Consider the following 18,597-nt stretch of genomic DNA (forward strand, 5'->3'; position numbering starts at 1 on the left):
AACTCTGACATCCATACATGACTACTGGAAAAACCATAGCTTTAACTAGATGGACCTTTGTTGGCAAAGTAAATATTTCTGCTTTTTAATGTGCTGTCTAGGTTGGTCATAAATTTTCTTCCAATGTGTTTAGGTCTTCGCAAAAAAAATCAGGAAATGATTTTCATGAAAAAGATCCAATAGTAAGTCACTGTAGAAGTAAAATAAAAAAAAATTTTAAAAGGTGCCTAAATGATGTGATTTAAGGGGTTATGATACCACCTTCGACTCCAAAGTTCATCTCAGGCAGAATTCCTGCCTCAGCACTATGACACTTGGAATTGATCATTCTTCGTTATACAGGGCTGTCTCGGACATTGAAAGACATTTGACAGCTTCCCTGCCCTGTGTCCCCTAGATATTAATAGCTTCTCCCTGGTGGTGACAACCAAAGTGTCTCCAGAGATAGCCAAATTTCCTCCAGTCAAATTGTCACCAGGACTTATTAAGGTGAAAAGCCCACAGTCAGGACTAATTATGTTATTCCTCTACCAGTTCTGTGCTGTAGTATCTATTTTGTAGTAAATGTTAATAATGGGTAGAGCTGGTCTAATTTCATTATTATTATTCAGAGTTGCTTTTTATTATTCATACAGTTTATTTTTCTAGTTGAACATTAAAATAATGCTTTTGTAAAGCACCCCAGAATGGCCTGTTTTGAGTTGAAGTTGTGTGGATTAAAATGAGGACACATGACATTCTTAAAATAGTAAATCTTTAGGAACGTGGCATGGCTTTTCATTTATTCCAGACAATTTTTATGTCTCTCCCTGGGGCTTTAACTACTTCTTCATGTAAATGCTGCTTATTTTCCACTGTTGCAATAGAGCACCATGATATTGGCTGTAGGCAGAGGCTCTGGATCCAAATCCCAGGTCCAGCACTTTCCCAGCCATGTGACCACGCACAAACTGCATAGCCTCTAATTACCGCAGCTTTCTAATTTGTAAGATGGGAATAATAGAACTTACCTCACAGGTTTGGTATGAGGATTAACATGAGTTTGTAGCATGGAAAACACTTAGAAGCGTGTCTGCTTTATTGTAACCGATGTTATCATTATAACAAAGAAAATCTTGCACAACCATTAGAAAAAACTAACAACCAATAGAAAAACTGCTGATGAGCATTTGAAACGAATATTATTTTGAGGGCAATTAGGCAATATTGATCACAGTTTCAAACATTAGTCCCTTTGATCTCGGAGTTCCAATTCAAAAAAAGTTACCTACCTGTTTAAGGAATACTTTAACTGTCAATACTCTCCAGCCAAAGACCACCAGGATCACACTTGCAACTGACAGCAAGATGTTCATAAAAGATTATTAGAATGCACATACAGGATTTGAGTTTGGCTTGGGTAGTTTTAGGGAGGATATAAGGAATGCTCTAAAGTGTGCATTGTCAGAAAGAGGGAGCAATTCTAGGAAGTGAATGTGTATATGCTCAGTCATGTCCGACTCTTTGTGACCCCATGGACTGTAGCCCGCCAGGCTCCTCTGTCCATGGGCTTCTCCAGGCAAGAATACTGGAGTGGGTTGCCATTTCCTTCTCCAGGGGAGCTTCCTGAAGGGTATCAATAAATCTTATGTATAAGGAGAGCAGACTAGAGGTAAGAGAAAACTGTAACCAGTGAGGAATTCAAAGTTACTCATTTAGCAAGAGAGGCATGTGTCTGGCCTTTTCATGGTGGTATCCTTGTCTGCGTTGGATGTTCCGTGAGATGTTTACATCCAACAGGAGAAGGCTACGCCCTCTCGGAACCATCCTCTTAGTGCCTTGCTTCTGATTCTAGTTCTGCTCCTGATATGGGTTTCTGTCTTCGGTGTTTTAGGTGGCTTTTGCTTAATACCATGACAGATCAAAGAAAAGACACTATCATGAATATTTAGATATTTTAAGTATACATGTGGACAGAGGATGTGGCCTCTTTACTGTTATTTTGTGACCCCCATCTACTCCTAGATTTTCATTTTTTACATTTTCCCTCTTCCTACCACAGCTCTTCATGAATGTATTCCCTGTTTGATTACTTTCAATGATCTAAGTGATGATCCCTAAAACCCAATCTAGTAAGTCTAATAAAAGCATTATGTTTAGGATTAACCAAAAGTACTGAGAGACACCATTTCCCTGGAATCACAAGAATGATTTTTCAGCAGTTCATGTAATGAATGCGAGCCTGTGTTATATTTGTTGGTTACTGCATAAGTTCAAAGGCTGCCAAATTTTATCACTCTTTTATTCCTGAGATATACTTCAGGAGGCTCTTACTTTTTGTGACAATGGTTGTTAGAAACTGAGGCACTATTTGGAAAAGTAAATTTCCAACTGCTCAAGCGTTTTGAACCTGCAAATTTAAGTTGTCCTTTTCAGTTATTCCAAGCTTTCATTTGAAAGTGTGTTTACTTGCTTACTCCTTCTGAGTAAAGTGCAACAGATGCTTGTGCTAGTAAAGGTCACAAGACCTTGTGTCATCCCCAACACCTCTGATTTTATATGTAGAGCCCTAGAAATATTCCTTTAGATATTGCCTAAGTGACCTCCCTAAGTCCCTTCTAATTCTGAGTCTAGGAATTCACAAACACACTATGGAACCTTGTAGCAAAGATCTGAACAAGTTGTGTTTTCCACAAAAGCACTGGACTGGAAATAATCTTAAGGAAATGGGAAATCAGTGCTAGATGAAGATAATGAACATGGCTTATCATCTCTAAGATCAAGACTTGAAAGACATTTCATAGAAACTTTATGAAACAACGAATAGTATATCTCTAGTCTCTCAGCAATAAAGGGTACTATTTATACTCTTTAACACTTTTAAGTTTTCTTTCCCTGCTGATTAAAATAAGTAACGCACAAGTGGGAAACGTTAATGAACTTCAGATTTTGTGCACGAAAAATTAACTACCGCTGCTTTACCTTTCTGCTCACTCATCATCTGGGCCTAAACTTGCTCTCACAATTCAGCCAACAAGGAGCAGAAATGCAAAGCTAGGCTTCAGTAGGAGAGGCAAGAGAGAGCCCTTCATAGTAAGTCAAGAGTATTGAGCTTTTTAAATTTATTTGCTTATAAATCAATGAGGTTACTTGCTGATTATATAGATTCTCTGAGCACCAAACCTTCAGATTTTTAGTTCTGACATGGGGTCCAGGAGTTTGCATTTCAAAATAAGATCATGAGTTGATGTTGCATGGGCCACCCTTTGAGAAACATCACATGTAGCTGAATTTCTAAAGTAAAGATGAGATCGGGCAGCCTTATTCTAGAGAAATGCCTGTTGTTTTCCACTCTGTGTCTTAATCGCTGAGAGACTGTTTCCTCATCTGTGAAGTGAAAATGAAAATCCCTGCTCTGTCCATCTCAGAGGTTGGGATGACCATCAAACACTAACATGTAGAAGCTTTGAATGCTCCCAAGTGCCCCACGATTGTGAAGCGTCCTGTGTCTGATAAAGGAGGCAGAAAGCATTCTCACACCTCTTGTATGAAATCTTTGACTGTGTTCACAGGTTATACACATCTAGGAATTAACTGGTGGGAGCAAAGGAATTTGGTGAGCAGATAATGATTGTGACATAAATGATTGATTCGGATGATAGCTCTAAACCTGCTGGCCAAGAATGAAAGAGCAGGTGCTGCTCATGTGAGGGTTGCCTCATCTCATCTCCTGCAGGCATGCTAGGACACATGGCTGAGGACTGCCCCACAGGCCCCAAGCCAAAGGGTGTGCACCTGTGAGGAGAGGCTGGAGAAGCAGGGACCACTTAGTCTCAGCAGGAGAAAGAGGACTATTTTCTTAACACTCTCCCTCTGGCAGGAGAAATAGTAAAGAAAACTCCTAATGAAATACTTAGTTTCCAAAACCAGAATTTCATTTGGTTCCTTTCAGCATGGTCTTTGAACCCCTTTTTGCATAAAAGAGCAAAAGTGAATAAAAACCAGATTCAACAGTTGTTCCTCTAGAATAAGGCTGCCTGATACTGTTTTTACTTTAGAAATTCGGCTACATAATATGTTTCTTGAGGGGTGGTCCATGCAACATCAACTCAGGATAATATTTTGAAATACAAATTCCTGGACCCCATCTCGGAAATAAGAATCAGAAGCTTTGGTACTCAGAGACTGTACATAATCAGCAAGCAGTTCAGTTGATTTGTATGCAGCTACACATCCCAGTCTTTCCATTTGTCTTCTTAGTTATAAATGCTAGCTAAAAGACAGTGCACTTTGCAAACCAGAAACTGTGACACTAAAACATTTCAAAGAGTACATATATTTTTAAAGAATTCCAAACTCTCGATAGTATAATTCTGATGAGAAAAGCCTTTTTGATAAACAGAGCTGACTTTAGGCAAGATTTAGGTATCTGAGGTGAAATCAAAAATTTCTACTTAATTTTGGAAATTTCCTTTTTCAGCTTCCTTACAATTCCATGGCCAAGGGGACTATTTCCCTTTACATTACCTTACGTGGAATTAGCCAACTAAAATAATTTTTTTTAAGCAATCACATAGGCTGATCACAGAAGTTCAAACTTGCCAAAATTTCTGGTTGAAAAGTGAAAATTTTAGATAACCTAGATAGTTTCACTTACCCATCAATCTATTTATTCATTTGCAATCTATATCACTAAACATCAGGTACTGAGAGTAGAAAAACGAATAAGGCAAATGGTCCATGCTTTTAAGAAAAAGTTATCCAAAACTTAGAAATTAAGAGTTTATAACATCCTCTTTCAATGCTGGGGCATTGCTTAGCAAGTTTTGTTTATTTCACTAGGAAAATGTACTTACTATATTCACTTGGTAGCTTCCTAGGTGGTGCAGTGGTAAAGAACCCACCTGCCAATGCAGGAGATGCAAGAGACATGGGTTTGATCCCTGGGTGGGGAAGATCCCCTGGAGGAGGAAATGGCAACCCAATTCAGTATACTTGCCTGGAAAATCCCATGGACAGAGGAGCCTGGTGGGGTACAGTCCATGGGGACACAAAGAGTCAGACATGGCTGCGCATAAGCCCACTCATACTAACTGATGTGTCAAGGCTAAGGATGTTGCTAAATATCCCCAAACAGAATTCTCCCTACACCAAATAATTCTCCAGTCCAGAAACAACAACAGAAATCAATAGTACTGAAGCTGAGAAACTCTCTAAAGAGACAAAAAGCCACTGTCTGGGGGAAATGAGGAGAACTTGTCGTTCTTGTGAGAGCAGTACCAGTGTAGCTTTAGTGGTTTCTGCAGCAAGCTGATACGTGAGTAAGAAGCCAGGAAGTGGAGGCTGTGAGTGGAAATTTTTCTCTTCAAGTTTTTGATAGCGATAGCTGCAAGATATGGTAGAGACACAGAGGAGAGGCAGGGTTTTAAGAAAGATAATGGCTGGTATCAAAATATTTAAAGTATTTGGATCAACTGAAATTTTCATTTTTTATTTGGATGTTTGATGCCTTTAAAACCATGACTTAAGCCACAGTAGTACTAAATTATTTTGATGAAAGATCTTTATTGATTCTTCCTCCTAAAAAGAGGAGAAAATCGTGATACATAATTATGGTCACCTCTCCATAATAGCAAACATTTAGCAGAGGAAAATAAAGGAAGTGCCTTTATGTCTAAAGTTGGATTCTCACAATTAAATACTTTATGAAGATTTTTGAAGCTATTTTCACTCTGCAAAATTTCTGTATGCAAATAACTAAATTATTCGAGTTAGTTTTGTCAACAGTCTTTAATTAATGAAATACATAAATGAGTTGTGCCTTCTGAGTTGTGTCTCCTATATGATGTCATCACGTCTGGAAGAGAAGCTCCTCTTAGCACCCTTTTATTTGTTTTGAGAAACGGGAGGTTTCCACTAGTAAGAGAGAGAGTAAAGGTTATTACTGTCAGAAATTTTTTTGTTTTAGGGAGAATCAGAATGGTTGCTTTGCTTCATGCAAGAAAGTCAAAGAGCCCCATTACTGAACAGGTAGTTCTTTCATTGCTAAAAACCTGGCAGAGGCTGACTGGCCGTGGGATGTATTAGCATTAGCTGGTAAGCAGACATCATAGCTGGAGGATGGGTGTTTCTCTTTCGTTGGACAGTTGTTAGCTGCTGCAGCTGGTAAAGTCAAGGGTACTTGGTTTTTTTTTTTAATGGAAGCAGCCAAGGCCATCGTACAGAAGATGATTTCCTGACATCAGCAGTTCTGTTAGAATTCAGCTGAAAACCATTGAGCATATTATCGTATGGATTAAAAGATTTTATGGGGTTACTTAAGCAACAAACCACAATTTCTATAGAATGACTTTTATGATATGTTTCCAGTTCTAAGCAGTCAAACTACAATTATTTTTGATTACAATACAAATGACTTGGTCACTTGCTTAATGAGACAAGCTTTCTTCTAAAATCATTATGGTGGTGAATTTCCTTCTTTTTCTAGATTCACTCTTTGAATGAGAGTCCAAATACACACCTTAATTATAAAGACAGGAACACAACTTTTATAAAATGGAAAAAGTTTTAACAGTGGTTGACTAGTTAATGTGTCTCTATTGCATTAGGACAATAACTGTCTCTATAAGCTGATTTGCACACCAAGAGGCTGCCTCTGTCTACTGAATGATTTCCTGAATGAGATATTGTTCCTAAAGGGAAAATAAGTTTTCTTTGGATTGTCTGAGGATAGTAGGTCTGGAAAATTGCTAACCCTAATTTTCCCAGGAGAACCATAAACAAAATTTACTTACCATCCATGTCCTAAACAGAAATCTTCTGTTTTAGTTTTATATACAATTAAAACTATTCAGTTATTTTGCCTAATTTGTACATACATATATTGTAACAATATTTTTCTAATTGATGAACATTTGACTTCTTTGCTATCTTCCACAAACAATGAAACTGACCTTGACGTATAAATTTGACATACACACTGTCAAAGATGTCCCATAACAGTTGCTCTGAAGATAAAGAAAGAATGCAGAAGGGAGGGACAAATTAACTTTTTGCTCTGAATTGGTTGAGTTCCATTTTAGAGTAAATACAAAGCAGTTGTTTGAACAGGCTGTACTCAGAAACTCAGTGTAAGAATGTGACTTACAAAACTCCTGTAATATCCGAAGAATCTTCATCCCTATCTTTATCTGTCATGGAAAAACTGCTGATAATCATTGGCCAAGGTTAGCATCAATCAGGCAACTTATATGACATTGAACAAAAATGTAATTTTTCTAACACAACAAAAATTTTCTTATAAGAATTCTATACTTTAATGAGGTGGTTATATTTTTAACAAATTGATTAATATTGAATTGCTACATTGTATTACATAAATATTGTTGCTAACTTCTTTTTTATACATGTTTTTTTTAAATGCCATTTAATATTCATTCAGTACCAAAATAGTGGGCTGTTTTATTGTATGATGTGACTGATGATTGATTATACTAATTGCTTAGTCTTATGGCAATAGTTAATAAACTTATCCTTATACCTTTTTCAATAAAAGCATTTTTCCCTTGGCAGGTCCAATTTTAGTTATAGGTATTTTTCCAGAAATTTCGGGAATAATTTTCTTGTGTTCTATAGATCCCTGAAATTTAAAAAAAAGCCCCAAACTCTTTATATTAGACACAGGGTTATTTTCCCCCAAACTCTATTCCTAGTTTATGCTGAACAAGATAGACCCACCATAACTTTCTACCCTGTGGTTTAGAGATAGTGGCAGAGCCCTAACGAGGAAGCCTGCCATGGGATAAGTGCTCTGATCTGGAGGTTCAATCCCCATAGAGGGAGCAGAGAAGGCTTAACGCCAAGTAACTGAAGTAGAACATGCAGACAGAACAGTATTACTTGAGAAGTGCTATGATGTGCTTACCAAAGGTGTTATGAAGAGTTCCCTTCCAACGTTCCATCGCAGGCAGCAAAGCCTCATTTGTACAATAACCTACTTCACAAGACTGTTGGGAAGATGAACTAAGATAATTCATCTACAGAATAAAGCAGGAACTGAGTGTAGGAGTCAATCAATCTTTCTGTTGTGGCTGTAGTTGCTATTAGATCTCCCTCCAGTTTACAGACCTAAGCTGGGGAACTTGGAGCTTCAGTTATGCCTGGATGGCTCCTTCATCCACCAACTTTGTCATTCAATTTCTTCTTGGAAATAAAACCACGTAGGTAAAACCCAAGAAATAAAAATGAAACACTACCCCCTGCACCACATACCCTTGACACTTCTCATGTTTCCACCATCTAAAAGACTACACATTTCGTAATGCTTTTCTCCTGAGAGTAAATAATACTCAAAAAAACAAAGCTTTTCAAACATTTATCAATATAGAATATGAGCACTGTGCCAGGCGCTGGGGATACAGAGATGAATACATCCTTGCCTTGAGTATGTTCGGAATCCAGGATGCAGCAGTCACTGAGCAGGTGGTAATAATAACCCGTGTACCGGAGAGCAGGGCGCAGAAAGTCGGCGGGGAGCGGGTCTGTGCTCATGGGAATGCCTCACCCTTCCACAGGGTTTCGGCAGGGCGTGGAGGAGTACTTCTTAGGGGGAGGAGGAGGACGTGTGAAGTAGCTTCTCAAGGGAAGCAGATTAAATTGGATGAATTGGTTTTTGACAGGTGGCAAAGAGCAGGGTATTACAGACACAGAGAGCAGCCTGAAAAGGACACAGACGCTGGGGAAATGTGTGATTGATGGAGAGAAAACACGGTAGTTTGCCTATAGCTGAAGTGAAGAATTGACGTCTGGTGAAAATGGTAAGAGAAAAGCTGGAGAAGTAGGTGGGGACGAATTGTGAAGGCCTGTACAGAAGAGGTGTTAGCTGACTGTAATGCCGTGCTAGTGGTGATGAGTAAGAATGTCTTTAGTGTGGGCTACTGTAACAAATTACCATAGACGGGGTGACTTAAATAGCCAAGATTTATTTCTCTTGATTCTGGAGGTGGGACATCAAAGATCAAAGCACCAAAAACATTGGTTTCTGGTGAAGGTCCTCTTCTGGGTTGCACATGGCTGGCTTCTCATTGTATCCTCACATGATAGAAAAAGAAACAGCCCCTATGTCTTCTTATGAGGGCATTAATCACATTCTAGAGAGGTCTAGTCTCATAACCTAATTATTTCCCAGAGGCCTCACCTCCAAATACCACCACACTGGGGATTGGGGATTAAATACAATGAATTTTGGAGGAAAAGGAACATTCAGTTCATGCCAAACAACGTCTCTGAGATTCCTTTGCTGTTGCTGGTCAGTTGCTCAGCTGTGTTCCACACTTCATGACCCCACGGACTGTAGCATGCCAGGCTTCCCTGCCCTTCACTGTCTCCTAGAGTTTGTTCAAACGTATGTCCATTGAGTCGACTGAGACTCCTAGTGATTTTCTTTTTCCCCTCAGACATTTCTTTCAGACCTCATTCCTAGTAGAGGGAGGTGGAGTCATTCCTTCTCTTTCACGGCATTTCTACAACAATGCCTGGCAAATACAGCTCCTCTTGTTTTACTATTTAGTTTTAACTTTGCCAAAGATCAATGGCTACCACTATGTGAGTGTCTACCTCTCAGATAATTTTTACTGCTCAGGAAACATAATCAAGGGGAAACAGGTGCGACACAGGCATATGAAAGAATCTGGCTATTTTACCCTACTCCCTTAACATGAAGAACAAGTTAGCACTTTCTTTTGGAGCAGAGGGTTGGCAAGGCACTGTTCTCAGCCCATATTCCACGTTTTTGTTGCAGACCTCTTCTGTGACATATGCTAGGGAAACAGTGGTGAACAACTGAATGGACTCCTGGAAAAGCTTAAATCTCAAGGTGCTTCAAACCTTTTAAGTGTTATCGAAGAGACAGCTGAGTTTCTTCAGGAAAAAAATCTTGTTAAAAGAGAAACCTATGTAAACCTGCTAGACAGGTTTACATTATATTGTACTCTGTTTACATAAAGCAAACATTAGCATTATATTGTAATGTCCTTGCAAACCACAAGATGTGAACAAAAGTGGTTCTTAGAAGGGACTGCTTTACAGTTCCAAATCTTAGATGCTAAGTATTAGTCTGTAGTCTTCCAAAATATAACATTACTTTAATAAAATGACTTTGGGGCTTCCCAGGTGGCTCAGTGGTAAAGAATCCACTTGCCAATGCAGGTGACACAAGAGGAGAGGCAGGTTCCATCCCTGGGTTGGGAAGATCCCCTGGAGGAGGAAATGGCAACCCACTCCAGTACTCATGCCTAGAATATCCCATGGAAAGAGTCTAGCAGGTTACAGTCTCTGGGGTTACAGAGTCAGACACAACTTAGAGAGGGAGCACACACACACAGTAGCTTGCCGTCTTCCAAAATATAACTTCAGTGCAGTTCAGTTCAGTTGTCGCTCAGTCGTGTCCGACTCTTTGCGACCCCATGAATCGCAGCATGCCAGGCCCCCCTGTTCATCACCAACTCCCAGAGCTTACCCAAACTCATGCCCATCGAGTCGGTGATGCCATCCAGCCATCTCATCCTGTGTTGTCCCCTTCTCCTCCTGCCCCCAATCCCTCCCAGCATCAGGGTCTTTTCCAAGGCGTCAACTCTTCGCATGAGGTGGCCAAAGTATTGGAGTTTCAGCTTCAGCATCAGTCCTTCCAATGAACACCTAGGACTGATCTCCTTAGGATGGACTGGTTGGATCTTCTTGCAGTCCAAGGGACTCTCAAGAGTCTTCTCCAACACCACAGTTCAAAAGCATCAAAATATAACTTAGTTTTATTAAAATGACTTGGCTAGGCTTATTTACTCTTGAATATAGCTTGCCTAAGGCTCAAAAACTTCCCTGGTGGCTGAGACTGTAAAGTGCCTGCCTACAATGTGGGAGATCTGGATTCAATCCCTTGGTCGGGAAGATCCCCTGGAGAGGAAATGGCAACCCACTCCAGTATTCTTGCCTGGAAAATCCCATGGATGGAGGAACCTGGTGGTCTACAGACCATGGGGTTGCAAAGAGTCAGACAGGACTGAGTGACTTCCTTTCACTTTTCCCTTTCAAAGCTCAAAATACATTTTATAGTCTTAAAGATCCTATAGAAGCTCCATTAGTAAATAGTTTCATATGGATTGTGAAATTAGTCTTCTGACACTACAGAGCAGTTTTTTGGTTGTCTTTGTGGGATTTTTTGATAAATAGGAGTGCATCCATTTTTAATTCCATTCAACACACTGGCAGGAAATCTACTACTCAAGACCATGTTTCCTGCAAGCCTAAATTTAAAGCTCAAAGCAAGGACAATACAGAAAGAGTGAGTGTGCAGTTTTTAATAGTTCATTTGACAGAATTTTATTTTCATTATATTGACACAAACCACAGAAGGTGAAGCTCGATAAAATCTCTATTGTTAAGCATCTGAGAAGAAAACGGTTTTTACCTAAAGGCAACTCAGGACCATGGTGGGGATTGGGGGAAGGACAAAGGAGAGGGTAGGAAGAACTGAGAGAATTAACTGAAAATACATAATTACCATATGTAAAATATATAGCAAGAGGGAATCTTCTGTGTGACACAGGGAGCTCAACCCATTGCTCTGTGACAACCTAGACAGGATGGATGGAGAGGAAGATGGGGGGGATGTTCAGGACCCAGAAGATACATGCATACCTGTGACTGATTCATGTTGATGTGTGGCAGAAACCAACACAGTACTGCAAAACAATTATCCCCCAATTAACAAAAAATAGAAACTGAGTTAAAGTTAGGATAACTTGATCAGTAATTCGCACGAGACATCCATGTTTGACTCTGTCATGTGGAAGGTTCAAGATTATATCTAGAAAACGGTAGAGAAAAAGGATGATACTAAGGCAAGGAGGTGGGTTTGGGGAGCCTCAGTGATGGACGAAAGCGCGCCAGGGGCAGCAAGAGCGCGCCGAACCTCCGCGGGTGGCCCTGAGCCAGGGCGCGGTGGTCAGGGCGGGGAGATGAGTTTTGGGGGAGGCGACAACCGGGCGGCAAAGTCCAAGCGAGTCGAGGCGCCCGGTGGGGCGCACTTGTCTCCTTTTGTAAAAGATGCGCTGGGCACCCGCTCCGGTGAGTTGACCGCCAGCGGGAAGAGGCGGGAGCCCGCGGGGCGAGTGGAGCCGGCCCCTCCCCCGGCGCCTCCGGTAGCTGGGTCAGGACGCCCCGGCCGCGGCGCTGGATCTTGGGACTCGGAAGCTCCAGGACTACTGACCGCCCGCCGCTTCGCTCCCGACCACCCCGCCAGCAGGTCCCAAGTCTCCGACGACACAGAGACCAGCGCCGCGAAAACAGGTGAATGAGCCGACTGGCAGTGTGCGTCTCTGCCGGCCAGGGTGGGACGCGGGCGAGGGCCGAGAGCCGAGGGCCCAGGCGGCACTTCCGGCGGCGGCCACCGCACTTCCGGGTCGTGCAGGCGTCCTGTCGGCCGCCGCATTGCTGGTGGGCATCCTCCCCCTGGCCCGCGGTGCTGTGTATTTTTGGGGCCGCAGAGCGGGTTTACAGCGGCTTCCTCCAGCGCCGCCTTCGACCCCGGAGGTCGCCAGCATTTCCACGCGGGCCCCCGGCTTGGGGTGCGTGGGGAGCGGGCAGCCGGGCGGAGGCAGCAGACCCAGCTGTTTCCGCCGGAGACACTTACTTCCTCTCTCTTGAGCTCCCTGGGTCTGTCTTACCTGTAAACCTTCGGCAAAGGGTTTTTGTTTTGTTTTGGCAAACTCGGATTCTCTACTTGTTTTACATAAAATGAAGCCTAAATTTTTTGTTCGACAAACATTTGCAAATAAGCCAAACATCAGGGAGCCCGAAATAAAGAATTACTAAATAGGAGAAAAAAAGTGAAAACCGAATGAAATATGAGTATTAGAATTCACTTAAGAAGTATCGAGTTATCCAGGTCGCTGTGGGGAATCTAATCGCTAATTCAAGGTCTCCGAGAATTCCCTTAAGCTTAAAACTCATGGTCAGTTGTAACCTGTACTGTGTACTTTTACCCGATTTGCACAAGTTTTCATCCATCTTCCGAGTTTACCTGAGTTCTGTATTTTATGTATTTCCCCGCTACGATTTGCTGATGAACTAAATGAATGTATATGCTAAATATTGTTTGAAAGCATTGCAAATAACTTGGTAAAGCATACTTTCCATATCTGAAAATTAATTGAAACTAGACCATGAAAATTAAATGTTTTCTGAAGTTAATTTTTTATGACATGTTCTACAAAGGAATTTTAATGTAGAAGTTTCTGTAGAATCAACATTTTGATGATTTACTATTTCAGCAGAATTCTTAATTCTCATATCTGCAAATAATCTTTGATTATGTATTACATATTAATTTTAAATACCAATAATTAAATTATATCTTATTGTACATTATTATTAGCACCTTACAAATTGAAACATGGGGCAGGAATAATACTTAGCATCTGATTAATCTGATTGTCTAATTTCTCTCTATATATGTGTATCTGTATTTTAAACCAAGATTTATTCTTTTTTTCTCTCTTTTTATCTTTCTTTCTTTCTACTGTGCGATCTTAGTTCCCTGACCAGGGATTGCTGGAGGCCCCAGCAGTGAAAGCACTGAGTCCTCACCACTGGACCAAAAGTGCTGAGTCCTAACCACTGGACAGCTAGGCAACTCCCTAGTCAACATATTTTTAAATTGCTATGTTTTGATAATAAACTGCAAGTGTCTACTGCTAATGTGATAATTAAAGTTATATAAATGATGTAATATTAACTTTGAAATTAAATACTGCAGGCAAGCAGGTGTTCTGTTACTCTCCTCTGTTACTCTTTTTAATGAGCTCCTTTTTTCAAATTAATTGACTTAGCACATTCATTTTATACTGATATAAAACTCTGACATAGTATGAGCTATTATTCTCTAGTTGTGGTTATTTGAAACCAATACCTGCTGCATTGATTCTAGCTTTTTTCCCAGTTGATTTTCATAGTTCTGAAGTCGTGTTTCAGTTCTGAACATCTCTGCCCACTCAGCAATTCTCCTTTATGTCCTTGTTGATGCTTTCTGAATCTTCATCATGCAACAGTACCAGGAGTTATCAAGGGTAACAGTTCTCATTCCTAGTTGGGTAACCTCTGGGTAAATGACTTGATAGCTATGTGCCTCAATTTGCTTATCTGCACAGTAGAGATAATAGTAAGACCTGCCTCAAAAAGATAATGTGGGATTGGTATAATTTCTAAAAAAAGGGTCAAACAAAATTTGATAACTCTTTCTCACCTGTTTAAACCTGGTACCCTCTCAGGAATAAGATCTTCCTTGGTAGATCTTGACTTCCATTTATTTACTTATTAAATTAAAAAATAATTCAAATGAGGCTATGTTTTTTTAATGTAAAGTTCAAAGAAGGCCCAGCAGGAATGAGCCAAGAAAGCAATCAATAGGAAGAGTTCTTTTAATAGACGTCAACGTCAGCATGTGAACATCCTGCATTAATCTTTGTATTGACAAGAAAGAGCTAAGATGATCAAGCTTGACGCCCAGTGATTATTAGATGTGATGTAAATATTAAATCATGAACATATAGTGACTTTTCTTGTATCTGTTGCCTTAATACACTTTTAAAATAATTTAGTTTAGGATATATTTTTTTGTTGAAATAAAATCGACCAGCTGATAATAATTACCTCCAACTTTAGGTAAAGTTACAAACTGGTGTGAATCTGCTGCTGGCATTTTTCCTACATAGGATGGGAGTGGACAGATGGTTAGAATTAGAGTTCATATTTATAATGATTAGGTAAAAATACTTTTTACTTAAAAAGATAGTGATGGGCTTCCCTGGTGGCTCAGATGGCCTGCAATGCAGGAGACCTGGGTTTGATCCCCTGGGTTGGGAAGATCCCCTGGAGGAGGGCATAGCAACTTACTCTAGCATTCTTGCCTGGAGAATCCCAGGGACAGAGGAACCTGACAGGCTACAGTCCATGGGGGCTCAAAGAGTCTGAAACGACTGAGCATTCCCTTGTCCTTTGTGCCGTTGTTATGCTACTTTCTTCTACATCTGATAAAAATCTCATGATGTTACTGTCATTTTTGCTGTAACAAGCAAGTATTTAATGAATCAATCTTAAAATGAGAAAAAAATGACTTATATTTTGCCATGTTTGCCACCACTGGTGCTCTTCATCCTTTGTATAGACCCATAAATTTCTGTGGTTATCATTTTATTTCTGCCTGATGAACCCCATTAGCATTCCTTATAGTGAATGGCTGCTGGTAATGGATTCTCTCAACTTTTCTTTGTTTAAAATAGTCTTTGAAATATTAAAATAGTTCAATATTTAAAATAAATATTATTTTAAATAATATTTAAAATAGTGTTTTAAAATTTCTTTGTTTAAAATACCCTCATTTTTGAAAAATATTTTACTGGGTATAGAAATGCAAGTTGAAAGTTTCCTTCAGCACTTTCAAAGGGTCACTCCATTGTTTGCTTGCTTGATTAATTTCTGAGGTGACATCTCTGAGACACTGTCTGCTGTAATATTATCTTCTTTCTCTGTAAGTAATGTTTTTTTTTTTCCCCCATCACTGGCTACTTTTAAGATTTCTTTATTACTAGCTTTCAGCATTTTAATGATATTTGGCCTTGGTTTAATTTTATTTTTCTTGGATTATGTTGATCTTCTTGGATCTTTGGGTTTATAGTCTTTGTCCAACTTGGAATTTTTTTTGGCCATGTTTCCTTTAAGGTTTTGTTTTGGTACCCCTGCTTCCTTTTAACTATATATGTTCTAGACTGCTTGATACTACCCTATAGGCTCTACTTGGGTTTTTTTGTTTAGTCCTTTTTTTTTTTTTTAATATGCTTGCTTTTTGGATCATGTTGAAAGGTTGTTGCTGAATGATAAGACACGGGATTCTTGGCCTCTGGAGGAGACGAATTCAATCCGGGGCCAGAGACGAGGCTGGATCGCTCAGAGCTTTTGTGTAATAAAGTTTATTAAAGTATAAAGGAGATAGAGAAAGCTTCTGACATAGGCATCAGAAGGGGGCAAAAGAGTACCCCCCCCCCTAGTCTTTAGCTGTATGTTATATAGTCACTCTCAGTCTGTTAATGAAAAGAAAGGAATGTCATAAAATTTAGAATGGCACCAGATAATTCATCCCTGGCCATAAAATGATTGACTTGAATCTTGTAGAAGGGCAGATTACCAACAAATAGTTTCCTTTACATAGATTAGGGAACAATATCTGAGTAAGTAAGTTAGGCCGTTTGGCGGAACCAACTTGAAGATAGAGTCTGGGGTACATTAACATAGCTTAAGACAACATTTCCATAAGAAAAAGAAATGTATTGGTTAACTCAAGGTTTGAGAGTAGTTAGCTTCAGGTGAAACCAGGTGTCATGGCAACACAGCATTTTAAGAGAAACCTCCTTTTAAATTTGTATAGAGAAGGAAAAAAACATATCACTGGTTTGTTTCCTCCTGCCATTTAAAAGAGATAAAAATGTCTGGCATTTGCAGCCTATTTCCTCCGTTTGGAGACCCCTGGCCTTCCTGCCTGTTACCCTCTCAATGTCTTAGTCCATTTAGACTGCTATAACAAAATCCTGTAGATTGGGTGGCTTATATACAGCAAAAATTTATTTCTCATTATTTTATAGTCTAAGAAATCCAAGATCAAGGCACTGGCAGATTCAGTATCTTGTGAGGGCCTGCTTCCTGGTTTAGAGATGACAACTTCTTGCTGTAACTTTATGTGGTGGAAAGATTTATACTGTTGTTTTCCTTTAGGGGCCTTCTGACTTTAAGAACAGTGATAAGCAATAAAACTAGTGAAGAGGGGATAAAGTAAAGAAAGATTATGGTGCATTTTGTCAAAGTAGCTGAGGTTATGTGGAGTTAGATGGGCCAGAGCTTAGGTCTTTGATGCAAAATGATGAAAATTCAGAAGGAGGAAAGAGTCAAAGAAATGAGTTTTTTGTTACTTTAAAAAGAAGTGAACATTTGAAAGAAAATAAAAGCATTAAGGACTCAGACAGAAGTAGAACTATGACTGAGAAGCAGAAGAATTCCTGGTCAGAAGAAGAAAGGAGGTGAAGCCTCACATTCATTAGTGTCTCTGCTTTCCACGTTGAATAAAGCAGAGATGAAGTGGGTATAAATATGCCAAAACTTTATATTATATATCCCAAAGCCTATTTAAAAATGTTGTTGATCTAAATCTGTACTCTAAATTGGAGTACAGAATGTGAACTAGATGCTAAGGAAAAGCTTTCTCTTGGGCTTTCCTGAAAGATTATGTAAAACCCAGACGTTAGCACACTAGTTACAGTCCATAGCGTCATGAAGTTAATTTTATACAAATAAGAGGTTCAGATACAGTTAGGCATAATTTGAATTCTTAAATAGTTTTTTTCAGAAATTTATAATGATGCTTTTACCTCTATCATACCCTTTAAAAATACATGACAAAGAGTAAATTTCAGATCAGATGTATAGAATACAGATTCTGAATTAAAGTTGATACTTTACACTGGTTGTCAGTAATATCCTTAAAGGTAGTATTTCTACTCACCCACATACATTATAGAGGCAATTTGGTTTTTTGTTGTCGTTTAGTCACTAAGTCGTGTCCGACTCTTTTGCGACCCCATAGACTGTAGACTGCTAGGCTTCTCTATCCATGGGAGTTTCCAGGCAGGAATACTAGAGTGAGTTGCCATTTCCTTTTCTAGGGGATCAATACGACCCAGGGATCGAACCCGTAGTTTCTGCCACATCTCCTGCACTATAAGTGGATTCTTTACTGCTGAGCCACTGGGGAAACCCAGATAGTAATTTCCATATAGAGGCAATTACTCATAATTTATTTTAGTTTGTGATTTATCAAGTGTTATTAAATTTTTTGTGATGTTGCAGACTTGATTTTTGTTGATAGGGAAAAAAACTAGTATTTTCGTCCTCGGCAAAGACAGAAATAATGTTCATTTCCTTTTTTTTTTTTTAATTTTAGAAACAAAACCTGAGAAATGCCTCATTCCATAAATAGAGAAATGATACTTGGCATTGTGGTGGGAACTGCTGGAATCAGCTTGCTGCTTTTGTGGTATCACAAGGTTCGTAAACCAAGGACAGCAGTGGATTTACCTAAATTTCTTTCTCTGGGTAATTCACTTGATTTGATGACTTTGCAAGATGAAATGCCTAGTGGCCAAGGAACAACAGCGATCTTTCAAGGAAGGCAGCTTCAGATACTGGAGAAGTTAAATGAATTACTGACAAATATGGAAGAACTCAAAGAGGAAATCAGAGTTCTTAAAGAAGCCATTCCAAAGCTGGAGGAGTATATACAAGGTGAACTTGGAGGGAAGGTAACTGTTCACAAGATAAGTCCTCAGCACAGAGCTAGGAAAAGAAGGCTTGCCCCAGCTCAGAGTTCAGCAACAAGTAATAGTTCAGAGGAAGCAGAAAGTGAGGGAGGGTAAGTTTCTTTAAAATGTTTTCTATGTTAAATGGATTCTTTATTGCAGTATTGCTATTATTTAGGTATTTTCATTATACATTCCTAGTCACATGTGCTGTTACTATTTA

General features: G+C 39.5%; 1 protein-coding gene across 2 annotated transcripts in view; it reads left to right on the forward strand.

The window, feature by feature from the left end:
- The first annotated feature begins 12,232 nt into the window (after positions 1 to 12,232).
- The window catches only part of RMDN2 (regulator of microtubule dynamics 2), a 65,989-nt gene continuing 59,624 nt past the window's right edge, over positions 12,233 to 18,597 (forward strand). For both annotated transcript variants that reach the window (XM_070476876.1, XM_070476877.1), the window contains exons 1-2: positions 12,233 to 12,321; positions 18,020 to 18,487. In XM_070476876.1, the coding sequence (XP_070332977.1) occupies positions 18,036 to 18,487 (452 nt within the window). In that variant the 5' untranslated portion in view covers positions 12,233 to 12,321; positions 18,020 to 18,035. The remainder of the gene's footprint in view (positions 12,322 to 18,019; positions 18,488 to 18,597) is intronic.

The sequence above is a fragment of the Odocoileus virginianus genome, chromosome 2, assembly GCF_023699985.2.
Source record: "Odocoileus virginianus isolate 20LAN1187 ecotype Illinois chromosome 2, Ovbor_1.2, whole genome shotgun sequence".
NCBI classification, from domain to species: domain Eukaryota; kingdom Metazoa; phylum Chordata; class Mammalia; order Artiodactyla; family Cervidae; genus Odocoileus; species Odocoileus virginianus.